Below are 19,311 nucleotides of genomic sequence, written 5' to 3' on the forward strand. Positions count from 1 at the left end.
TCAAAACTGCTAAACTGCTTGTGCTAAAGTGAAATGCACTATAAAAAAAATAAAAAATAAAAATAAATTGTCCACATCCGTAACAACCAGCTCTATAAAAATATTACATGACCTAACCACTCAGGTGAACACAAAAAAAAAAAAAAACCTTAGGGTACACCACTTATAACCTGGGACCATTCTGACTAGGAATCATTGACCACATTTCTCTGGACACAGTCCTTCAGCCAGTTTTCAATGCAACTACAAACTATACCTTCCAAGCCAATAGGTCTGCAATTACCTGTGGAGGACCTTGATATAATAATATATATATATATATATATACACACACCACACCAGTCCCTAGAGAATCCTTAACAATGATAAACAGGGGCACAGCAATGACTGAACAGAACTCTTTAAGCACTCTTGGGTGCAATCCATCTGGACCCGGAGTTTTGTTCACAATTACCCTAGTTAACTTCTCTTGGACGATACCTACAGTTAGCCAATTGAGTATATCACTGGATGTACTAACAGCCCCGGCGCCACAGATATCAGCTCCTTTCTCTTCTCTTGTATATACAAAGCTAAAATTAACTATTTAGGAACTCTGCCTTTTCCTTATATTCAGTGACTACCCCCCCTATAACTCTATTCAAAAAGTAAATCGAGTCAAAAAATTAATCAATGTAGTTTCCCTGCATCGAGTAATCGTTACATCACAGGATCACAGAGCAGGAGCGAAATTAAGCGTCTCACTCACCGCTTCCGTGTCCCCTGGAGGCCAGAGAGGCAGGACTTTGCGTAATGCGCAGTTGCCATCATACATCATCATCGAGCTGGCTAACGATGTGTGTCTGACGTCACTTAAAGTCCCAGTGCGTGCTGGGATGAAGACTGTCTCGGACCCCATGTGTCTGCGGCTGCGCCCTCCTCACTAATGCCATTAGGTAATTTAAGTTAACAGCACTTGAGGCACGCCAGGGGGGAAATCGGGGGCACTGAGTCACTGTAAATTGATATTGAAATGAAAGGCAGATGAAAGGCAGATGGAGAGAGAGTGGTTAATGGAGGCTGCCGGCACCACCTTGGCATGTATAAAGTTATTGGTGTAGAGAGGGGTTAATGAAGGCACCTCCAAGGTGCTTTCATTAACCCCTACAAACCCAATGGGCATGTATAAAGTTATTGGTTTGGAGGGGTTAATGGAAGCACCTTGGCATTAGGCATGTATAAAGTTATTAACCCCTCCAAACCAATAACTTTATACATACCTAATGCCAAGGTGTTTCCATTAACCACTTCAAACCAATAACTTCATACATGCCTAATTACGTACGTTATTTTAAGTTGGTTTTTATTAGATTACTCGATGAATCGAGAAATATAAGTCGATAGAATACTCGATTACTAAAATATTTGTTTACTTCAGCAATAATAAATATAAATATATTATATATATATATACACACACACACACACACTTTGGGATTTGTTTTGCTTTCTTTTGATACCTGCTGTTCATTTTGTATCTTTGCTAATTTTATCTCCTTTTTGCAGATGTTATTAAGCCCTTTGTAATCTTCAAAAGCTACAGCTGACCTCTCAGATCAGCTTTTTTTAAATGCCCTCTTTTCGTCTTTTATTGCTCTTTTTACAGTAGCTGTAATCCATGAGGGGTTTAATTTTAGCCATTTATACGCGTTACCTAAAAGGGATACATTTTTTTGTGTGCAATTACTCAATGTGGATTTGAAGCTCTCCCATTTATCCTCTGTATTATGTGACAGTAGCTGCTCCCAGTCTATGCCCTGAAATGCTGCCCTCAACCCAGGGAAATTAGCCTTTTTGAAATTCAGTGTCTTTGCTCTGCCTGAGAGTTTGCTTTTTATAGTTGAGGGGAAATATAATTATATTGTGGTCTCCATTACCTAGTGTTTCTTGAACACTAACATTACCAACAAGCTCTGCATCATTAGAAATTACCAGATCCAACAGCATGGCCCCTAGTGGGATATTCTACAAACGGGCCCATAAAGTGGTCCTGCAGCAAGTTGAGGAATTTTCTCCCCTTTGCAGTTGAGGCAAAACAATGACCCTAGTCAATGTCTGGGAAGTTAAAATCTCCCATTATGACTACTGTACCAGACTGTGCCGCCCGCTCTATTTGGTTATACAGTTGCTTTTCTGTCTCTTCTGTGATGTTAGGGGGTCTCTAGATTACACCAAGTATTTTTTCAGTGTTTATATGCCTTTGAACTTTCACCCATAAGGTTTCCACATCCTCACAATCCTAACCCACAATTGCCTCTTTCACACTTGTTTTCAGATCACTCTTCACATACAGGCACACACTACCACTAGTGTTGAGCGAACTTGTGGCGTCTAAAGTTCAGGTTATCGAAGAATCACGTTATAGATTCTAAATACCGTTATGGTCCGTGGTAGTTGAATCCATAACACGATTCTACGATAACCCGAACTTTAGACGCCGAACTTAAAACACAAGTTCGCTCGACACTAACCACCACCTTTTCTATTGACGAGGGTTTTTACATATTTAGGAAAGACCGGGTCAATAGAAAAGGTGGTGGTTAATGTTCAGCATCTAAAGTTCGGGTTATCGAAGAATCATGTTATGGATTCAACTACCATGGACCATAACGGAATTTAGAATCCAAAACTCGATTCTTCGATAACCCGAACTGAAAACACAAGTTAGCTCAACACTAAACACCACCTTTTCTATTGACCCGATCTTTCCTAAATAGTGTAAAACCCTCAATATTAACAGCCCAATCATGCGAAGAGTCCAACCATGTCCCAGCCACACCAATACATCTATGTGTTCTTCTAGTACCATAGCCTCCAACTCCCCAATTTTGCTAGTTAGACTTCTGGCATTTGTGAAAATACATATTAAATTACTATTACCTGTAAAGTGATTATCCAGGATTTATTGGTTACCTTCGTTAATTTTTGTATGTAACAGGTTCTTGTTACAAGCAGTTCTATTTTTTTTTTATAAATGTATAGTTATGCCCAGTCTTCTCCCCATTTTCCTTACTAAACCCAACCCCACTATCCTCTTCTATAACCCACTCTCTATCTTCCCCCTTATTAGTATGACACCTCCCCCCCAGATTCTAGTTTAAAAGCTCCTCCAGCCGTCTAACCATTTTTTACCCCAGGGCAGTTGCACCCTCCCCATTGAGGTGCAGCCCGTCCCTACTGTAGAGCCTGTAACCGACCACGAAGTCGGCCCAGTTCTCCATGAACCCAAACCCTTCCTTCCTGCACCAGTTTCTGAGCCACTAATTTAACTCCCTAAAATCGTTTTTAAAAACCTTCCATCTCCCGCTGACTTTGTCATTGGTGCCAATGTGCACCATGACTGCCGGGTCGTCCCCAGCCCAACCCAGCAATCTGTCAATCCGATTCGCAATATGCCGAACCCGAGCACCCGGCAGACACACTGTTCGGCATTCACGGTCTCATCGACAGATGACCCTGTCTGTTCGCCTAATAATAGAGTCCCCTACCACCAGCATCTGTATAACCTTTGCTGCACTCCTTTTCCCATCCTTCCTGCAGCGGTCATCCTCCTGGTTGCTAGGAGAAACGCCTTGCTGCAGTGTTGCTGGCCCTGGGCTTTTATCTCTAATATCAGCCAAACAGGCATATTTACTAGGGCGTTCCAGCTCAGGACTAGCCTCCCTGGCACTTATCCCTCTACCTCTTCTTTCTACATTAACCCAGCTGCTGATCTGATAGTCCTGATCTTGCCCTCCTCCACCCACCTCCATTTCACTGACCCCAGCCAGTGCCTGCACAGTGAGGTCTAAGCCTCTCCAGTTTTGCAATGCCCTAAGTATTTCAAGCTGCTTATTTAGATCCGAGATCTGGGCTTCCAAATATGCAACACGATTGCATCTACTGCAAATGTATTCACCCTCAAACACCTCTTCAAGGCACGCATACATTGCACAGGACACTGTGGCATTGACCATGGAGCACATGTTTAATGGGGATGAACAGTAAAGAAGGAAAACCGTAACTATGAGTTAGAATTAGACCCTGTCTGCTGTAGTTGAAGGACTAGCTAGAATCAAGCCAACACACAAGGAAATTCTATCCGCCCTTAGATTTTTGCTCCTTGCCTTAAACTCCTTTTCTTTAACTCCAAGCCACTTAATCAGAAGCCACTTGGTACAGCAAGCCTCAGGAAGAGTAAGCTCTGGGATAGTTCAGTGGTTCAATTGATAGCACCTGGTTGCCCAAGCCACTCCCCTTAACCAGGCAGTGTTTATCAGTTTATCAGTGTTTGTATGGCCAGAAGTGACATCCCCTCACTTCCGGTTCCCGCCTGAAATCAATTCACAGTTCAATTGATCAAATGTATGGCATCACGTAGGTTTTTATTGCATCTTTCTCTTGAGAAAGAAAGAAAAGGGGGATACACCCTGAAATGCGTTGAGCTTATATTAAATAAAGAGTCTTCCATTTGAAGCCCTGGTTACTTTCCTTTTGGGACGTGAAGGCGATATTTATACCATCTCACAAGCGACCTCGGCAGGGGAGGAGAAGATGATAAAGGGGTTTTATGCTTATCCTATGCCTCCCTCCCTGGTGAAGTCCCCCACTCGATGCAACTTTTTTTAGATGCAACACAGAGTATGGTTTTTAAATTAATATTTTAACGTCCCAGTACCACTTTTCACCTGCCTAACTAATCTCATAACTGATCACGCATGAGTTTCTAATCTCTCTATTGATAATTCTTTCACATCATCTTGTTTTAGCATAATCTAACACAGTTCGTCTGTGTCTCCCTTTTCTCCATCTGATATCATTTGAGTTCAGAAGGGGAACACCACATCTTTTCTTTATTCATCATGTTGGCTAAATGGCACAGAACCAGGCTCACCACAAAAGTCACTCTTCCTCTGGCTAAGGAGGGCACGGAGAGAACTTAGTAGAGACACAAAGAGCAGGTAGTTTGAGTATATAAGGACAGTATACAGGCAGCAGGCACCAGTAGTTAGGTATAGGCACACAGCATAAAAAGTAGATAGAGCCAGGAGGCAGGCTCCAGTATAGTTAGATATAATTAGCAGAGGGCAGATTTAGCAGGCAGCAGTCAGGTGGAAGCACACTATGGATGCAGCAGATAGGGCCACCAGACAGACAGTCAGGATGCTGCTTTTCCCTCCAGCACTGGTGACCTGACAGACTGTAAAACACAAGCAGGAGAAGGAAGCACGGATATAGTGTAAATGGGCCGACCGAAGATGGTGCCATCAGCTTTGTGTTTGCGCCACCACATGCAAGGAGGAGGGGAGTGATCTGGCCATTCAGGAAATTATAAGAGGGCAACAGGGCGCCAACACACCAGAGCTCCCCACTACGGGCTCCAACAAAGCTCAGGTCCCCTCCAGACCATTTATCCCCCTAGCACAGCCACTCACTGCGGATTCCAACCAGGCCTGGTGGAGGACACCAAGAGGTCGCAGCAGTCACTATGTGGCGCAGAGGCAGGTGCCGTTCAAGTAGATGAGGCAGCAGTGCACCAGCAGCAATCTATGGCCATTATAGACTTCTATTGTGACAGAATGCTATACGGAATGCCTCTTATAGGCTTCCGTGGTGCATGCAGTCATAGAATTCCATTATAGTCTGTGGTAAATTAATCCATTAGGCCTTATGCACATGACCGTTGTGTGCATCTGTGTCCGTTGTGTCGTTTTCCGTGATTTTCTGTGGACCCGTTGAAAACTCGGAAAATGCACCGTTGTTCATCCGCGTCCGTGATCCGTGTTTCCTGTCTGTCAGAAAAAAAAATAGGACCTGTCCTATTTTTTTGTCAGACAGCGGTTCACGGACCCAATTCAAGTCAATGCGGCCTCCCCTGTATTAATTTCATTGGTGGCCAGTGCGGCCTCTTCCCCCCCCCCCCCATCAATGAGAGTTCCAATCGGAGTCCCAGTTTAATCGCTGGGGCTCCGATCGGTTACCATGGAAACCAGGACGCTACTGCAGTCCTGGCTTCCATGGTTACTTAGCAATTGTAGAAGCATTATACTTACCTGCTGCGCTGTCTGACCGGCCAGGCGCTCCTCCTACTGGTAAGTGACAGGTCTGTGCTATAGGAAATGCGCCGCACAGACCTTTTACTTACCAGTAGGAGGAGCGCCCGGCTGGTCACAGACAGCGCAGGTAAGTATAATGCTTCTACAATTGCTAAGTAACCATGGAAGCCAGGACAGCAGTAGCGTCCTGGTTTCCATGGTAACCGATCGGAGCCCCAGCGATTAAACTGGGACTCCGATCGGAACTCTCCGCTGCCACCAATGATGGGGGGGGGATTTTAATTAGGGGGGGGGGGGGGGAGGCCGCACTGGGCACCAATTAGTTAAATACAAGGAAGGGAGGGGGGCCTCACTGGCCACCAATGAGTTAAATACAGGGGAGGGAGGGGGGCCGCACTGGGCACCAATTAGTTAAATACAGGGGAGGGAGGGGGGCCGCACGGGGCACCAATTAGTTAAATACAGGGGAGGGAGGGGGGCCGCACTGGGCACCAATTAGTTAAATACAGGGGAGGGAGGGGGGCCGCACTGGGCACCAATTAGTTAAATACAGGGGAGGGGGGGGGGCCGCACTGGGCACCAATTAGTTAAATACAGGGGAGGGAGGGGGGCCGCACTGGGCACCAATGAGTTAAATACAGGGGAGGGAGGTGGGTCTGCCCCCTGCTGCCTGGCAGCACCTGATCTCTTACAGGGAGCTATGATACGCACAATTAACCCCTCAGGTGCGGCACCTGAGGGGTTAATTATGCGGATCACAGCCCCACTGTAACATGATCCTAAAACAGTTATGTTTTATTATTTTTAATTACTTTTTAATACCTTGTTCACACTGGTCAGTGATTTCCATCGGCGATTGTGAGCCAAAACCAGGACTGAAGGCCTACACATAGGTCAGGTATAAGGGAAAGATTTGCACCTGTTCTGTGTTTAGATCCACACCTGGTTTTGTCTCAAAAATCACTGAGCAAAACACTGACACGTGAAGAGCAACTAAACCTTTATATTAACTTTTAATATGTTGTCCCTAATAAAACTACTTCTAATATACTTTATCAATTTAGTATTTTTATTATACTTTTGTTTCCCACCATTTCTACACCATTCACTTTGCGCTTAAAACTCAGTTCTCTGCACACCGCTGACTGCTCAGCGGTGTACGGAGTACACGTTTTATAAACGAGGCCACAGCAGCGCTGCGAGTAAAGGCAGGAACACATATTGCGGCTCCTGCCCGTGCTCCCCGTGGGATTATTAACTCCTGGCATAGTACACGGGTACAGGGTACCCATGTGCTATGCGAGGATCTGCATGTCACCCGCGATGCTAGGGAGGCTCATTCTTGTCGCAGCCTGCCATTTTCATCCACGTGATGGGGTGATGCAGCGGCGGCCGTGCCAGCATCAGAAGCGACGAGGGTGCCGGAAAGCAAGGTAAGTAAAACTCAGAGACCCGGGCATATGAGGGGGCATTAAAGATCTTGGATATCCCCTTTAAATTAAATTTAAAATATATATGCTTTTTTCCATTGAAAAACGCTTTGCAAAGAAAAAAAAAAATAATTAATAGCAAAAATAAAGTCTCCCACACGTTTGGTACCATCACGTCCTAAACCTAGCTTGACCCAGGTTACAATTAATACTTCACTTTTATTATTCATTCATGATTACAGGTAACATGTCAGGGGGCAGTCTTAGCTTTTAAACGCAGCTCTCCACTGTGATAGTCCGGCTAGACTACATTCCAATGCTCAGTCCGTTAATATGCTCAAGGCCGAATGCACCGGCCGTTTTTCCGTGGAACCGCGGCCTGGATTCCTGCTGAGAGCAGGAGCGCACGGCGTCATTGGTTGCTATGACGCCGTGCGCTCCCTGCTGCCGCCACAGTACAGTAATACACTGGTATGATCTATACCAGTGTATTACTGTACTGTGGCGGCAGCACGGAGCGCACGGCGTCATAGCAACCAATGACGCCGTGCGCTCCTGCTCTCAGCAGGAATCCAGGCCACGGTTCCACGGACCGCTCACGGCCGTGAAAAACTGACGTGTGCATTCGGCCTTAGATAGACACGGTATCAAGACTGTGTGCTATATATGTTTGCAGGGTTGCTAACAGGCTTCATAGCAGCCTGTAAGCACCTGCAATTGTTAGGCTACTTTCACACTAGCGTTCAGGTGTCCGCTTGTGAGTTCCGTTTGAAGGGGCTCACAAGCGGCCCCGAACGCATCCATCCAGCACTAATGCATTCTGAGTGGACGTGGATCCGCTCAGAATGCATCAGTCTGGCAGCGTTCAGCCTCCGCTCAGCAGGCGGACACCTTAACGCTGCTTGCAGCGTTCGGGTGTCCGCCTCGCCGTGCGGATCCGTCCAGACTTACAATGTAAGTCAATGGGGACAGATCCGGTTGAAGATGAGAATTTTGTCTGGACGGATCCGTTCAGGCTACTTTCACACTTAGAATTTTTTTTAACAATATAATGCAGACTGATCCGTTCTGAACGGAGCCACCGTCTGCATTATGTGAGCGGATCCGCTCTGAACACAAGTGTGAGAGTAGCCTTAGGGTACTTTCACACTTGCGTTTTTCTTTTCCGGCATAGAGTTCCGTCACAGGGGCTCTATACCGGAAAAAAACTGATCAGTTTTATCCCCATGCATTCTGAATGGAGAGTAATCCGTTCAGTTTGCATCAGGATGTCTTCAGTTCAGTCGTTTTGACTGATCAGGCAAAAGAGAAAACCGCAGCATGCTACGGTTTTCTCTCCGGCCAAAAAAACTGAATACATGCCTGAATGCCGGATCCGGCATTTTTTCCCATAGGAAAGTATTAGCGCCGGATCCGGCATTCAGAATACCGGAATGCCGGATCCATCGTTCCGGCATGTGCAGATCGGCAAAAATATGAAAAAATGTACAAGACGGATCCGTCTGTCCGCATGACAAGCGGAGAGACGGATCCGTCCTTGCAATGCATTTGTGAGACGGATCCGCATCCGGATCCGTCTCACAAATGCTTTCAGTCAGCGGCAGATCGGCGGATCCGGCGGCCAGTTCCGACGATGGAACTGCCCGCCGGATCACACTGCCGCAAGTGTGAAAGTAGCCTTAGGTGAAAATATTTGTCAGTGGGTGGAAGGCATTCAGGTTCCCACTGCATGACACGGCTGGCTTGTCAATTTCACCTAGTCAGCAATAGCCCTGTATGCATTGACACAGCAGCACTCTGCATTTAAAGTGAAAGGGTGGGAGATAGTGCACATCTCCTGTCCGTCCGTCCGTCCGCCCCCCCCCCCCCCCCCCTCACTGACCAATATTTATATCCACCTGTGAAGTGTCGACTGTATTTTTAAAACTTTTTTGAGTTTATCAATAAAAATAAAAAACTGCACTTGTTCGCATTTCAATTTTAGCTTATAAATTAATAATAAAAGTGAAGTACTCATTTTTACCTGGGTCAAGATAGGTTTATCGCCTTTTTAGGCATTTGCTAATAAATATGTTAAATAACCTTACCCAGGCTAGGTCCTGATTATGAGTACCACCATGTCCAGTACACAAATATTAAAGGGGTATTCCCATCTTGCTAAATAAGCCTGAGCTGCAGTTACAGCATAATTAATTTCCTGGTTTTCTGCTACTAAGGCTGGGCGGGCTTAGGCAGTTTGAGTGAAGGCCAGGCCCACCTCCTTATGATATTACACTGAGAACTCAGTCCTACCATGCTAGTTTATGTGAAGAGTATGAGTCATCAGTCTGGCAGCCTACAATATCTGTGAGGGCCGGCTGTCCCAAGCAGAGTCACGCATCTACGCGTCATATCGCGAGACTTCCTGTGAACGCGCTCACACAAGCGCGCGCGCTCACAGGATCGGAAGTTAAGAGAGTATCTACAGCCTGCCAGCGGTGATCGTTCGCTGGCAGGCTGTAGATGCGATTTTTTTTTTTAACCCCTAACAGGTATATTAGACGCTGTTTTGATACCAGTTCTATGAACTCACTCACTATGCCCATCAACAAATAACTTGGGGTGTCTACTTTCCGAAATTGGGTTATTTGTGGGGTTTTTCTACTGTCTGGGCATTGTATAACCTCAGGAAACATGACAGGTGCTCATACTGTAAAACAATAAATTCAGGGAAAAATGTATATATAGATGGAGTTTTATTTGAAAAATTTTACAACTGAAAGTGAATTTGGGTGGTAAGTTGCATCATGACTGAGCAATAAACGGTGAAAGTAGTGTAGTGCAGAATTGTAAAAAGTGGTCTGGTCATTAAGGGTGTTTACGCTAGGGGGGCTGAGGTGGTTAATGAAATCTACAATTCATCCCACAAAAATGTATTTAAATATATATGTATTTGTTATCGTTGTAATCGTACTGACACAGACAATAAAAGATATCATGTTATTTATTATGAAAAATGAACACAAAATTCAGAAAAATGTGTACCCCAAAATGACACCATTAAAAACTACAACTTGTCCCGTAAAAAAAACAAGCCCTCATACAGCTAGCTACATTAGAAGAAAAACATAAAAAAAAAAAAAAAAAAAGGTAAAGCTTTTTGAATGCGACAATGAAAAAAAATGAAGAAAAACGCTCCTCAGTAGTATTGAGTGAACTTTGTGTTCAGCGTCCAAAGTGCAGGGTATCGAAGAATCCCGATTATGGATTCTGCTACCACAGACCATAATGGAATTCTATTATGATGCACCACGTAAGCCTATAAGAAGAATTCCGTCATAATAAAAGTTCGCTCAACACTACTTGCCAGCAAGGCCCAAAACAGGCTGGTCACTGAAGGGTTAATACTAAATCCTGTTTACACAGAAGCTGCCTGACCTGCACATCGGTGTGGTTTCAGAACATGGCCCGGCCAGGGTCTCTTTACCTAGATGCTGCAAGCTAGTCATGTTAAGGCTAGTTTCACACTTGCGGCAGGGCGGCTGTTCACCATGTCGGATCTGTCCTGCGGCTATTTCACCATGCCCGCGGACGGCCGCTCCATCCCCATTGACTATAATGGGGACTGGGGCGGAGCTCCGGCGCAGCACGGCGGTGCACAGAGAAAGCCGCCTGACATGCAGTAATTTTAGTCCAGCGGCCTTTCTCCGTGCAGCGCCATGCTGTGCCGTAGCTCCGCCCCGTCCCCATCATAGTCAATGGGGACGGAGCGGCGGTCCGGCGAAATAGCCGCAGGACGGATCCGACATGGTGAACAGCCTGAGGGATCCGTCCTGCCGCAAGTGTGAAAGTACCCTAACATCACAGGTTTTTTTTTCACCCCGAGATGGAACAACCCTTCCACCAGAAGCATACTTCACATGTTAGGTGAAAACTAGGGATGAGTAAACGCTACTCGTCGGAAAAGAAAAACGCTAGGGTGAAAGTACCCTTAGGTACCCTGAACCTTGTGCCGAACTTGAAACCACAAGTTGGCTCAATACTAGTGAAGACCTTAATGCTAGTAATATTTGATATCCTCATACAGAAATGCCTGGTGGGGGCCATTAACACATTTCTGAAAATAGGCAGATATTTGGACTGTGATATCAGATTTCAAAAACTGATTTAACGAGATAAACATATGATTTAAAAAATGAAATACGTTTCCTAGGTGCTAGTACTGCCATTGCAAAACAGATTGAAAAATTTCTCCTCAGGCACTCTGAAGGTCAGCGAAGTTTTACCGTGTGTACTCCAGCAGGCGGCCTCACCTGTATTAGGCACTTCCCGGTACCATGCTCTGTACAACTCTCGCACCCTGCGTTTCGCATCGCTCAAATCTCGGCTAAGAATCGGTTTAACCGAACCAATTATGCGACTAGCGCTTTTTGTCGCAGCCATTTTCCACGGCAGTATCTAGAAAAGAGTTACGCCTGGTCGATATGAGGTCACAGGAAGAGGCGGAATCTCGTGGTCTAATGGGCGGCGACTCCCAGATTATGGAGAGGTAATGGCTAAATACTATATTCGGGAAGGACCTTCTGACGTCATAACATCACGTGGCTCTCCTAGATCACGTGGATCGGAAATAGGAGAGCCGCGCTCTTTTTTACATGCATCATGGAGCTCGCTCGGGTCAGCAGTGCGGGGAGTGAACTAAAAAACGCCTGCAGCGATGTAGAAGTCCGCGGAGCCTACTGATGGAGTAACTGATTTTGTATTGAAACTGTTGGTGATGTGCAGTGAGGGATTGTACACCGGGGGGTATATCTTGTATGGAGGGGGGTATATCTGTATGGGGGGGGGGCAGCTGCGTTGATGCTGAGGGGGGGGAGGGTATATCTGTATGGGGGGACAACTGCGTTGATGCTGAGGGGGGGGTATATCTGTATGGGGGGACAACTGCGTTGATGCTGAGGGGGGGTATCTTGTATGGGGGGACAGCTGCGTTGATGCTGAGGGGGGGGTATAGCTGTATGGGGGGGCAGCTGCGTTGATGCTGAGGGGGGGTATCTTGTATGGGGGGACAGCTGCGTTGATGCTGAGGGGGGGGTATAGCTGTATGGGGGGGCAGCTGCGTTGATGCTGAGGGGGGTATATCTGTATGGGGGGGCAGCTGCGTTGATGCTGAGGGGGGGCTATCTTGTATGGGGGGCAGCTGCGTTGAGGGGGGTATATCTTGTATGGGGGGACAGCTACGTTGATGCTGAGGGGGGGGTATATTCTGTATGGGGGGCAGCTGCGTTGATGCTGAGGGGGGGTAATATCTGTATGGGGGGACAGCTACGTTGATGCTGAGGGGGGGTATATCTGTATGGGGGGTCAGCTGCGTTGATGCTGAGGGGGGGTATATCTGTAGGGGGGGCAGCTGCGTTGAGGGGGGTTATATCTTGTATGGGGGGACAGCTACGTTGAGGCTGAGGGGGGGGTATATCTTTATGGGGGGGCAGCTGCGTTGATGCTGAGGGGGGTATATCTGTATGGGGGGACAGCTAGCGTGATGCTGAGGGGGGGTATATCTGTATGGGGGGGCAGCTGCGTTGATGCTGAGGGGGGGTATATCTTGTATGGGGGGGCAGCTGCGTTGATGCTGAGGGGGGGTATATCTGTATGGGGGGCAGCTGCGTTGATGCTGAGGGGGGGTATATCTTGTATGGGGGGCAGCTGCGTTGATGCTGAGGGGGGGTATATCTGTATGGGGGGGCAGCTGCGTTGATGCTGAGGGGGGGTATATCTGTATGGGGGGCAGCTGCGTTGATGCTGAGGGGGGGTATATCTTGTATGGGGGGGCAGCTGCGTTGATGCTGAGGGGGGGGTATATCTTGTATGGGGGGGGGCAGCTGCGTTGATGCTGAGGGGGGTATATCTTGTATGGGGGGGACAGCTGCGTTGATGCTGAGGGGAGGGTATATCTTGTATGGGGGGGGCAGCTGCGTTGATGCTGAGGGGGGTATATCTGTATGGGGGGGCAGCTGCGTTGATGCTGAGGGGGGTATATCTTGATGGGGGGGCAGCTGCGTTGATGCTGAGGGGGGTATATCTTGTATGGGGGGCAGCTGCGTTGATGTGGGGGGGTATATCTTGATGCTGAGGGGGGGCAGCTGCGTTGATGCTGAGGGGGGTATATCTTGAATGGGGGGCAGCGCGTTGATGTGAGGGGGGTATATCTTGTATGGGGGGCAGCTGCGTTGTATGTTGAGGGGGGGTATATCTGTATGGGGGCAGCTGCGTTGATGTTGAGGGGGGGTATATCTTGTATGGGGGCAGCTGCGTGATGCTTAGGGGGGGTATATCTGGTATGGGGGGGCAGCTGCGTTGGATGCTTTGAAGGGAGGGGGTATATCTTGGTATGGGGGGGGCAGCTGCGTGGATGCTGAGGGAGGGGGGTATCTGTATGGGGGTGGCAGCTGCGTGGATGCTGAGGGAGGGGGTATATCTGTATGGGGGGGCAGCTGCGTGGATGCTGAGGGAGGGGGTATATCTGTATGGGGGGCAGCTGCGTGGATGCTGAGGAGGGGGTATCTTGTATGGGGGGGCAGCTGCGTGGATGCTGAGGGAGGGGGTATCTTGTATGGGGGGGCAGCTGCGTGGATGCTGAGGGAGGGGGTATATCTGTATGGGGGGGCAGCTGCGTGGATGCTGAGGGAGGGGGTATATCTGTATGGGGGGGCAGCTGCGTGGATGCTGAGGGAGGGGGTCTATCTGTATGGGGGGGCAGCTGCGTGGATGCTGAGGGAGGGGGTATATCTGTATGGGGGGCAGCTGCGTGGATGCTGAGGGAGGGGGTATATCTGTATGGGGGGGCAGCTGCGTGGATGCTGAGGGAGGGGGTATATCTGTATGGGGGGGCAGCTGCGTGGATGCTGAGGGAGGGGGTATATCTGTATGGGGGGGCAGCTGCGTGGATGCTGAGGGAGGGGGTATATCTGTATGGGGGGGCAGCTGCGTGGATGCTGAGGGAGGGGGTATATCTGTATGGGGGGGCAGCTGCGTGGATGCTGAGGGAGGGGGTATATCTGTATGGGGGGGCAGCTGCGTGGATGCTGAGGGAGGGGGTATATCTGTATGGGGGGGCAGCTGCGTGGATGCTGAGGGAGGGGGTATATCTGTATGGGGGGGCAGCTGCGTGGATGCTGAGGGAGGGGGTATATCTGTATGGGGGGGCAGCTGCGTGGATGCTGAGGGAGGGGGTATATCTGTATGGGGGGCAGCTGCGTGGATGCTGAGGGAGGGGGTATATCTGTATGGGGGGCAGCTGCGTGGATGCTGAGGGAGGGGGTATATCTGTATGGGGGGGCAGCTGCGTGGATGCTGAGGGAGGGGGTATATCTGTATGGGGGGGCAGCTGCGTGGATGCTGAGGGAGGGGGTATCTTGTATGGGGGGGCAGCTGCGTGGATGCTGAGGGGGGGTATATCTGTATGGGGGGGCAGCTGCGTTGATGCTGAGGGGGGGGTATATCTGTATGGGGGGGGCAGCTGCGTGGATGCTGAGGGAGGGGGTATCTGGTTGTATGTGAAGGGGGGCAGCAGTGTGTGGCAGTGTATGCTGTTGGTAGTGGGTGTAAAGTCTGTATTACAGAGGCAGATTTTCCAGGCGCTAAGGAAGGACTCGGCAGCTGAGGAGGACGCCGCTCTTACATGCAGCCATCGTTATACCATCGCTTGTCTCCAGGCTGTACAGACTGTAATTAGCACAATCTGCCTTTTGCTTGCTCATCGGGTAATTACCGGCGGTATTAGGCCTCATGCACACGACCGTTTTTTTTTTTTTTTGTGGTCCGCAAAAACGGGTTCCGTTGGTCTGTGATTCGTGTACATTTTTTCTTCTGTGGGTCTTCCTTGATTTTTGGAGGATCCACGGACATGAAGGAAAAAGTCGTTTTTTGTGTCCGCCTGGCCGTGCGGACCCAAACGGATCTGTCCTGACTTGCGATGCAAGTCAATGGGGACAGATCCGTTTGACGTTGACACAATATGGTGCATTTGCAAACGGATCCGCCCCCCATTGACTTTCACTGTAAAGACAAGGTATATTTTAACTTGAAGCGTCCCCGTCACCATGGGAACGCCTCTATGTTAGAATATAACATCGGATTTGAGTTAGATCTTGATAACTCAGATCCAACAGTATATTCTAACACAGAGGTGTTCCCATGGTGATGGGGATGCTTCAAGTTAGAATATACTAAGGACTGTGTACATGACTGCCCCCTGCTGCCTGGCAGCACCCGACCTCTTACAGGGGGCTGTGATCAGCACAATTAACCCCTCAGGTGCCACACCTGAGGGGTTAATTGTGCATATCATAGCCCCATGTAAGAGATCAGATGCTGCCAGGCAGTAGGGGGCAGACCCCCCCCCCCCCGACCTACCACACGCTTCTATTACCACACGCAGCTCACACTGCCCCACACGCTTCTATTACCACACGCAGCTCACACTGCCCCACACGCAGCTCACACTGCCCCACACGCAGCTCACACTGCCCCACACGCAGCTCACACTGCCCCACACGCAGCTCACACTGCCCCACACGCAGCTCACACTGCCCCACACGCAGCTCACACTGCCCCACACGCAGCTCACACTGCCCCACACGCTTCTATTACCACACGCAGCTCACACTGCCCCACACGCAGCTCACACTGCCCCACACGCAGCTCACACTGCCCCACACGCAGCTCACACTGCCCCACACGCAGCTCACACTGCCCCACACGCAGCTCACACTGCCCCACACGCAGCTCACACTGCCCCACACGCAGCTCACACTGCCCCACACGCAGCTCACACTGCCCCACACGCAGCTCACACTGCCCCACACGCTTCTAATACCACGCGCAGCTCACACTGCCCCACGCGCAGCTCACACTGCCCCACGCGCAGCTCACACTGCCCCACGCGCTTCTATTACCACACGCAGCTCACACTGCCCCACGCGCTTCTATTACCACGCGCAGCTCACACTGCCCCACGCGCAGCTCACACTGCCCCACGCGCAGCTCACACTGCCCCACGCGCAGCTCACACTGCCCCACGCGCAGCTCACACTGCCCCACGCGCAGCTCACACTGCCCCACGCGCAGCTCACACTGCCCCACGCGCAGCTCACACTGCCCCACGCGCAGCTCACACTGCCCCACGCGCAGCTCACACTGCCCCACGCGCAGCTCACACTGCCCCACGCGCAGCTCACACTGCCCCACGCGCAGCTCACACTGCCCCACGCGCTTCTATTACCACACGCACCTCACACTGGCCCCACGCGCTTCTATTACCACACGCACCTCACACTGGCCCCCTGCGCTTCTATTTCCACACGCACCTCACACTGGCCCCCTGCGCTTCTATTTCCACACGCACCTCACACTGCCCCACACGCAGCTCACACTGCCCCCTACGCTTCTAATACCACACGCAGCTATCACTGCCCCCCACGCTTCTAATACCACACGCACCTCACACACGCTGATGTGTGTGTGAGATGCATGTGGCGAATGCAGGCTATTAAAGCCAAGTGGTAAAGTACAGGGAGCATCCGCCATATTGGCCCGGACTTTCTCACTTCGCTATCATTACCTCATGTTATTTAGACCAGTAACGGTTTCCTGCATGCTCACCTCTTAGGCCCCTGTACACACCACCGCTATTTATTTCTGTTCCGCTGAAAAATGAATCTAGCCAGCAATGGAGGCAATGTGGAGAATCATCGCACATTAGAAGGTGGCTTGTATTAACTTTATCTACATCAGGGATGCTCAATCTGCGGCCCTTTAGCTGTTGTAAAACTACAACTCCCACCATGCCCTTCTGTAGGCTGAAAGCTGTAGGATGTAGGCCTCAGGTTGAGCAGGCCTGATCTACATGATGAATGCTATGTGCAGAAGTGAGAGGACCCCTTTAACTGGGTTAGAGGTGGGCTAGGTCAGGATTTGGGGAGTACAGTTTAGGCATGTTTATAATGGTGTACTACTGGTTAGGATTCTGTGGGTGCACTGGGGTAACATGGTTTAGCACTGGCACGGTGTGCTGGAGGGACACAGAGGATGGTGGCATGCTTGAGATTTTTTATTTATTTATTTATTTTTTTGTCCCTTACAAAAGGTATATGTAAAGCTTGTGGGGTGCTTGTAACAGTGTGGGTGTAGTCTGGGGGTACATGGGGGACCAGAAGTGTTAGAATATTGCAACTCCTCTGTAGAAGATTACAAATCGCTGACATGGGCGAGATTACATTGGTTATTCCGGTCCCCAGTGCATGGAACGGGCGACACGTGTCTCAATATGGGAGCATCTCACCAGATAAAAAAAAAAAAAAAAGGCCTGTTTGAAAGAGTGTGACGTGCCCTACAATGCTGTTTAGTTTACCATTTTTAATCCTGCATATTTTTTTTATAGGGATAACCATAATTTGTGGTTAAATAATGTTTTTAGATGAATAAAATATGTAAACATTTCAAATAATTGTCTTTTTTTTTTAAATAACTATATACTTTGGTAAACTGTTTGCATGTGTCTCCGATGGCACACTCTGGGGGAATTGATCATGAGGAGAGTATTTGAAGTCCGTTTTGCTTGAGTCTGGGTTGGAGACCTTTATTCCGCATTCATCACACGTCACAGGCGGTCTGATAAACGTGGCTCGTTCTTACACCCAACACGTCTTCTAGAGAAGCTCCTCCCGTTTTCCTATTTTTCCCTCCTGGAGTGAGACTTTTAAAAAATCTCAATGATAAATCTGGAGTAATAATCATTAATGTAGCTAACCACACCCACTTTTCCATCCATATTGCAAAACTGGCATGAGTTGTGTAAAAATGCTAAATTTGGCGCAATTAATAGCAAAAAAAGTTACAAAAGCCATATTTTGCACTTTTTGATGCCAGAATTCTGGAGTGAAGTTCTGATAAATCAGGGCCTATGTATGATGTAGCAGACACACACATTACACAGCCTTGGTGACCTTTGCTACTAGGGAGCAGCATCTACTGCTAGAATGGGGACTCCCTGCATTGTACAATGCTTCCATCATGTGTCACAGAAAGGACACTTCTGATGCTCACCTACCCTAACAATGGTCCTAACTGTTTGCACGATCTCTCCTAGTCCACAGTCACTCCTTAATTCCCCCTATACGGGGAAGGTACAGTGGGGTCAAAATAACGGACTAGTGACAGATCAGCCAAAACAAAGTGGAAACCAAATTAGCCAGGACAGACAAAAACACACGGAAACAGCAGACACAAATCAATAACCAAATTCCACCAAAATCAATACTGGGAGAGACACAGGAGACGTTTACACTGTCGCTCCTGCACAGTATGCCAGGCAGGGTCGCTAAATCCTATCCCTGAAAAGGACCTCAGCAGTATGAATCCTCCATAATAAAGGGAAAAGGTCCTTTTGGGCTATGGGAAATAGTCACTTCAGTGTGAGTCGGCTAAGGGTCCATTCACATGTTCGTAAGTGGTTTACGGATCCGCAGGACACAGCAATGTGTGTTCCGCAATCTGCGGACCGCACATCGCCGACACTATAATAGAAAATGACTAATCTTGTCTGCAATTGCAGACAAGAATAGGACATGTTCTATTTTCCCCTTTCATCCTTCATGACGGCATACCATGAGAGATGACCCTTCTCCAACCAGGTAGGGACAGGAAGAATAAATGACCCTCCTCCGGCTCCTCACTGTCTTCCTGTCCCTCCAGGTGGTAGACGGGTTAATCCTCACGGCACTTGCTGTGGGTCCACTTTTGTGCCGGAAGGTAGAGGTGGCGATTTT

General features: G+C 48.7%; 1 protein-coding gene across 1 annotated transcript in view; it reads right to left on the reverse strand.

The window, feature by feature from the left end:
• Positions 1–11,985, reverse strand: part of NDUFA6 (NADH:ubiquinone oxidoreductase subunit A6) — a 124,829-nt gene extending 112,844 nt beyond the window's left edge. The window contains exon 1 of the mRNA XM_044301706.1: positions 11,797–11,985. Within this exon, the coding sequence (XP_044157641.1) occupies positions 11,797–11,926 (130 nt within the window). The 5' untranslated portion in view covers positions 11,927–11,985. The remainder of the gene's footprint in view (positions 1–11,796) is intronic.
• Positions 11,986–19,311: the final 7,326 nt, after the last annotated feature.

The sequence above is a fragment of the Bufo gargarizans genome, chromosome 7, assembly GCF_014858855.1.
Source record: "Bufo gargarizans isolate SCDJY-AF-19 chromosome 7, ASM1485885v1, whole genome shotgun sequence".
In the NCBI taxonomy this organism is placed as follows: Eukaryota; Metazoa; Chordata; class Amphibia; order Anura; family Bufonidae; genus Bufo; species Bufo gargarizans.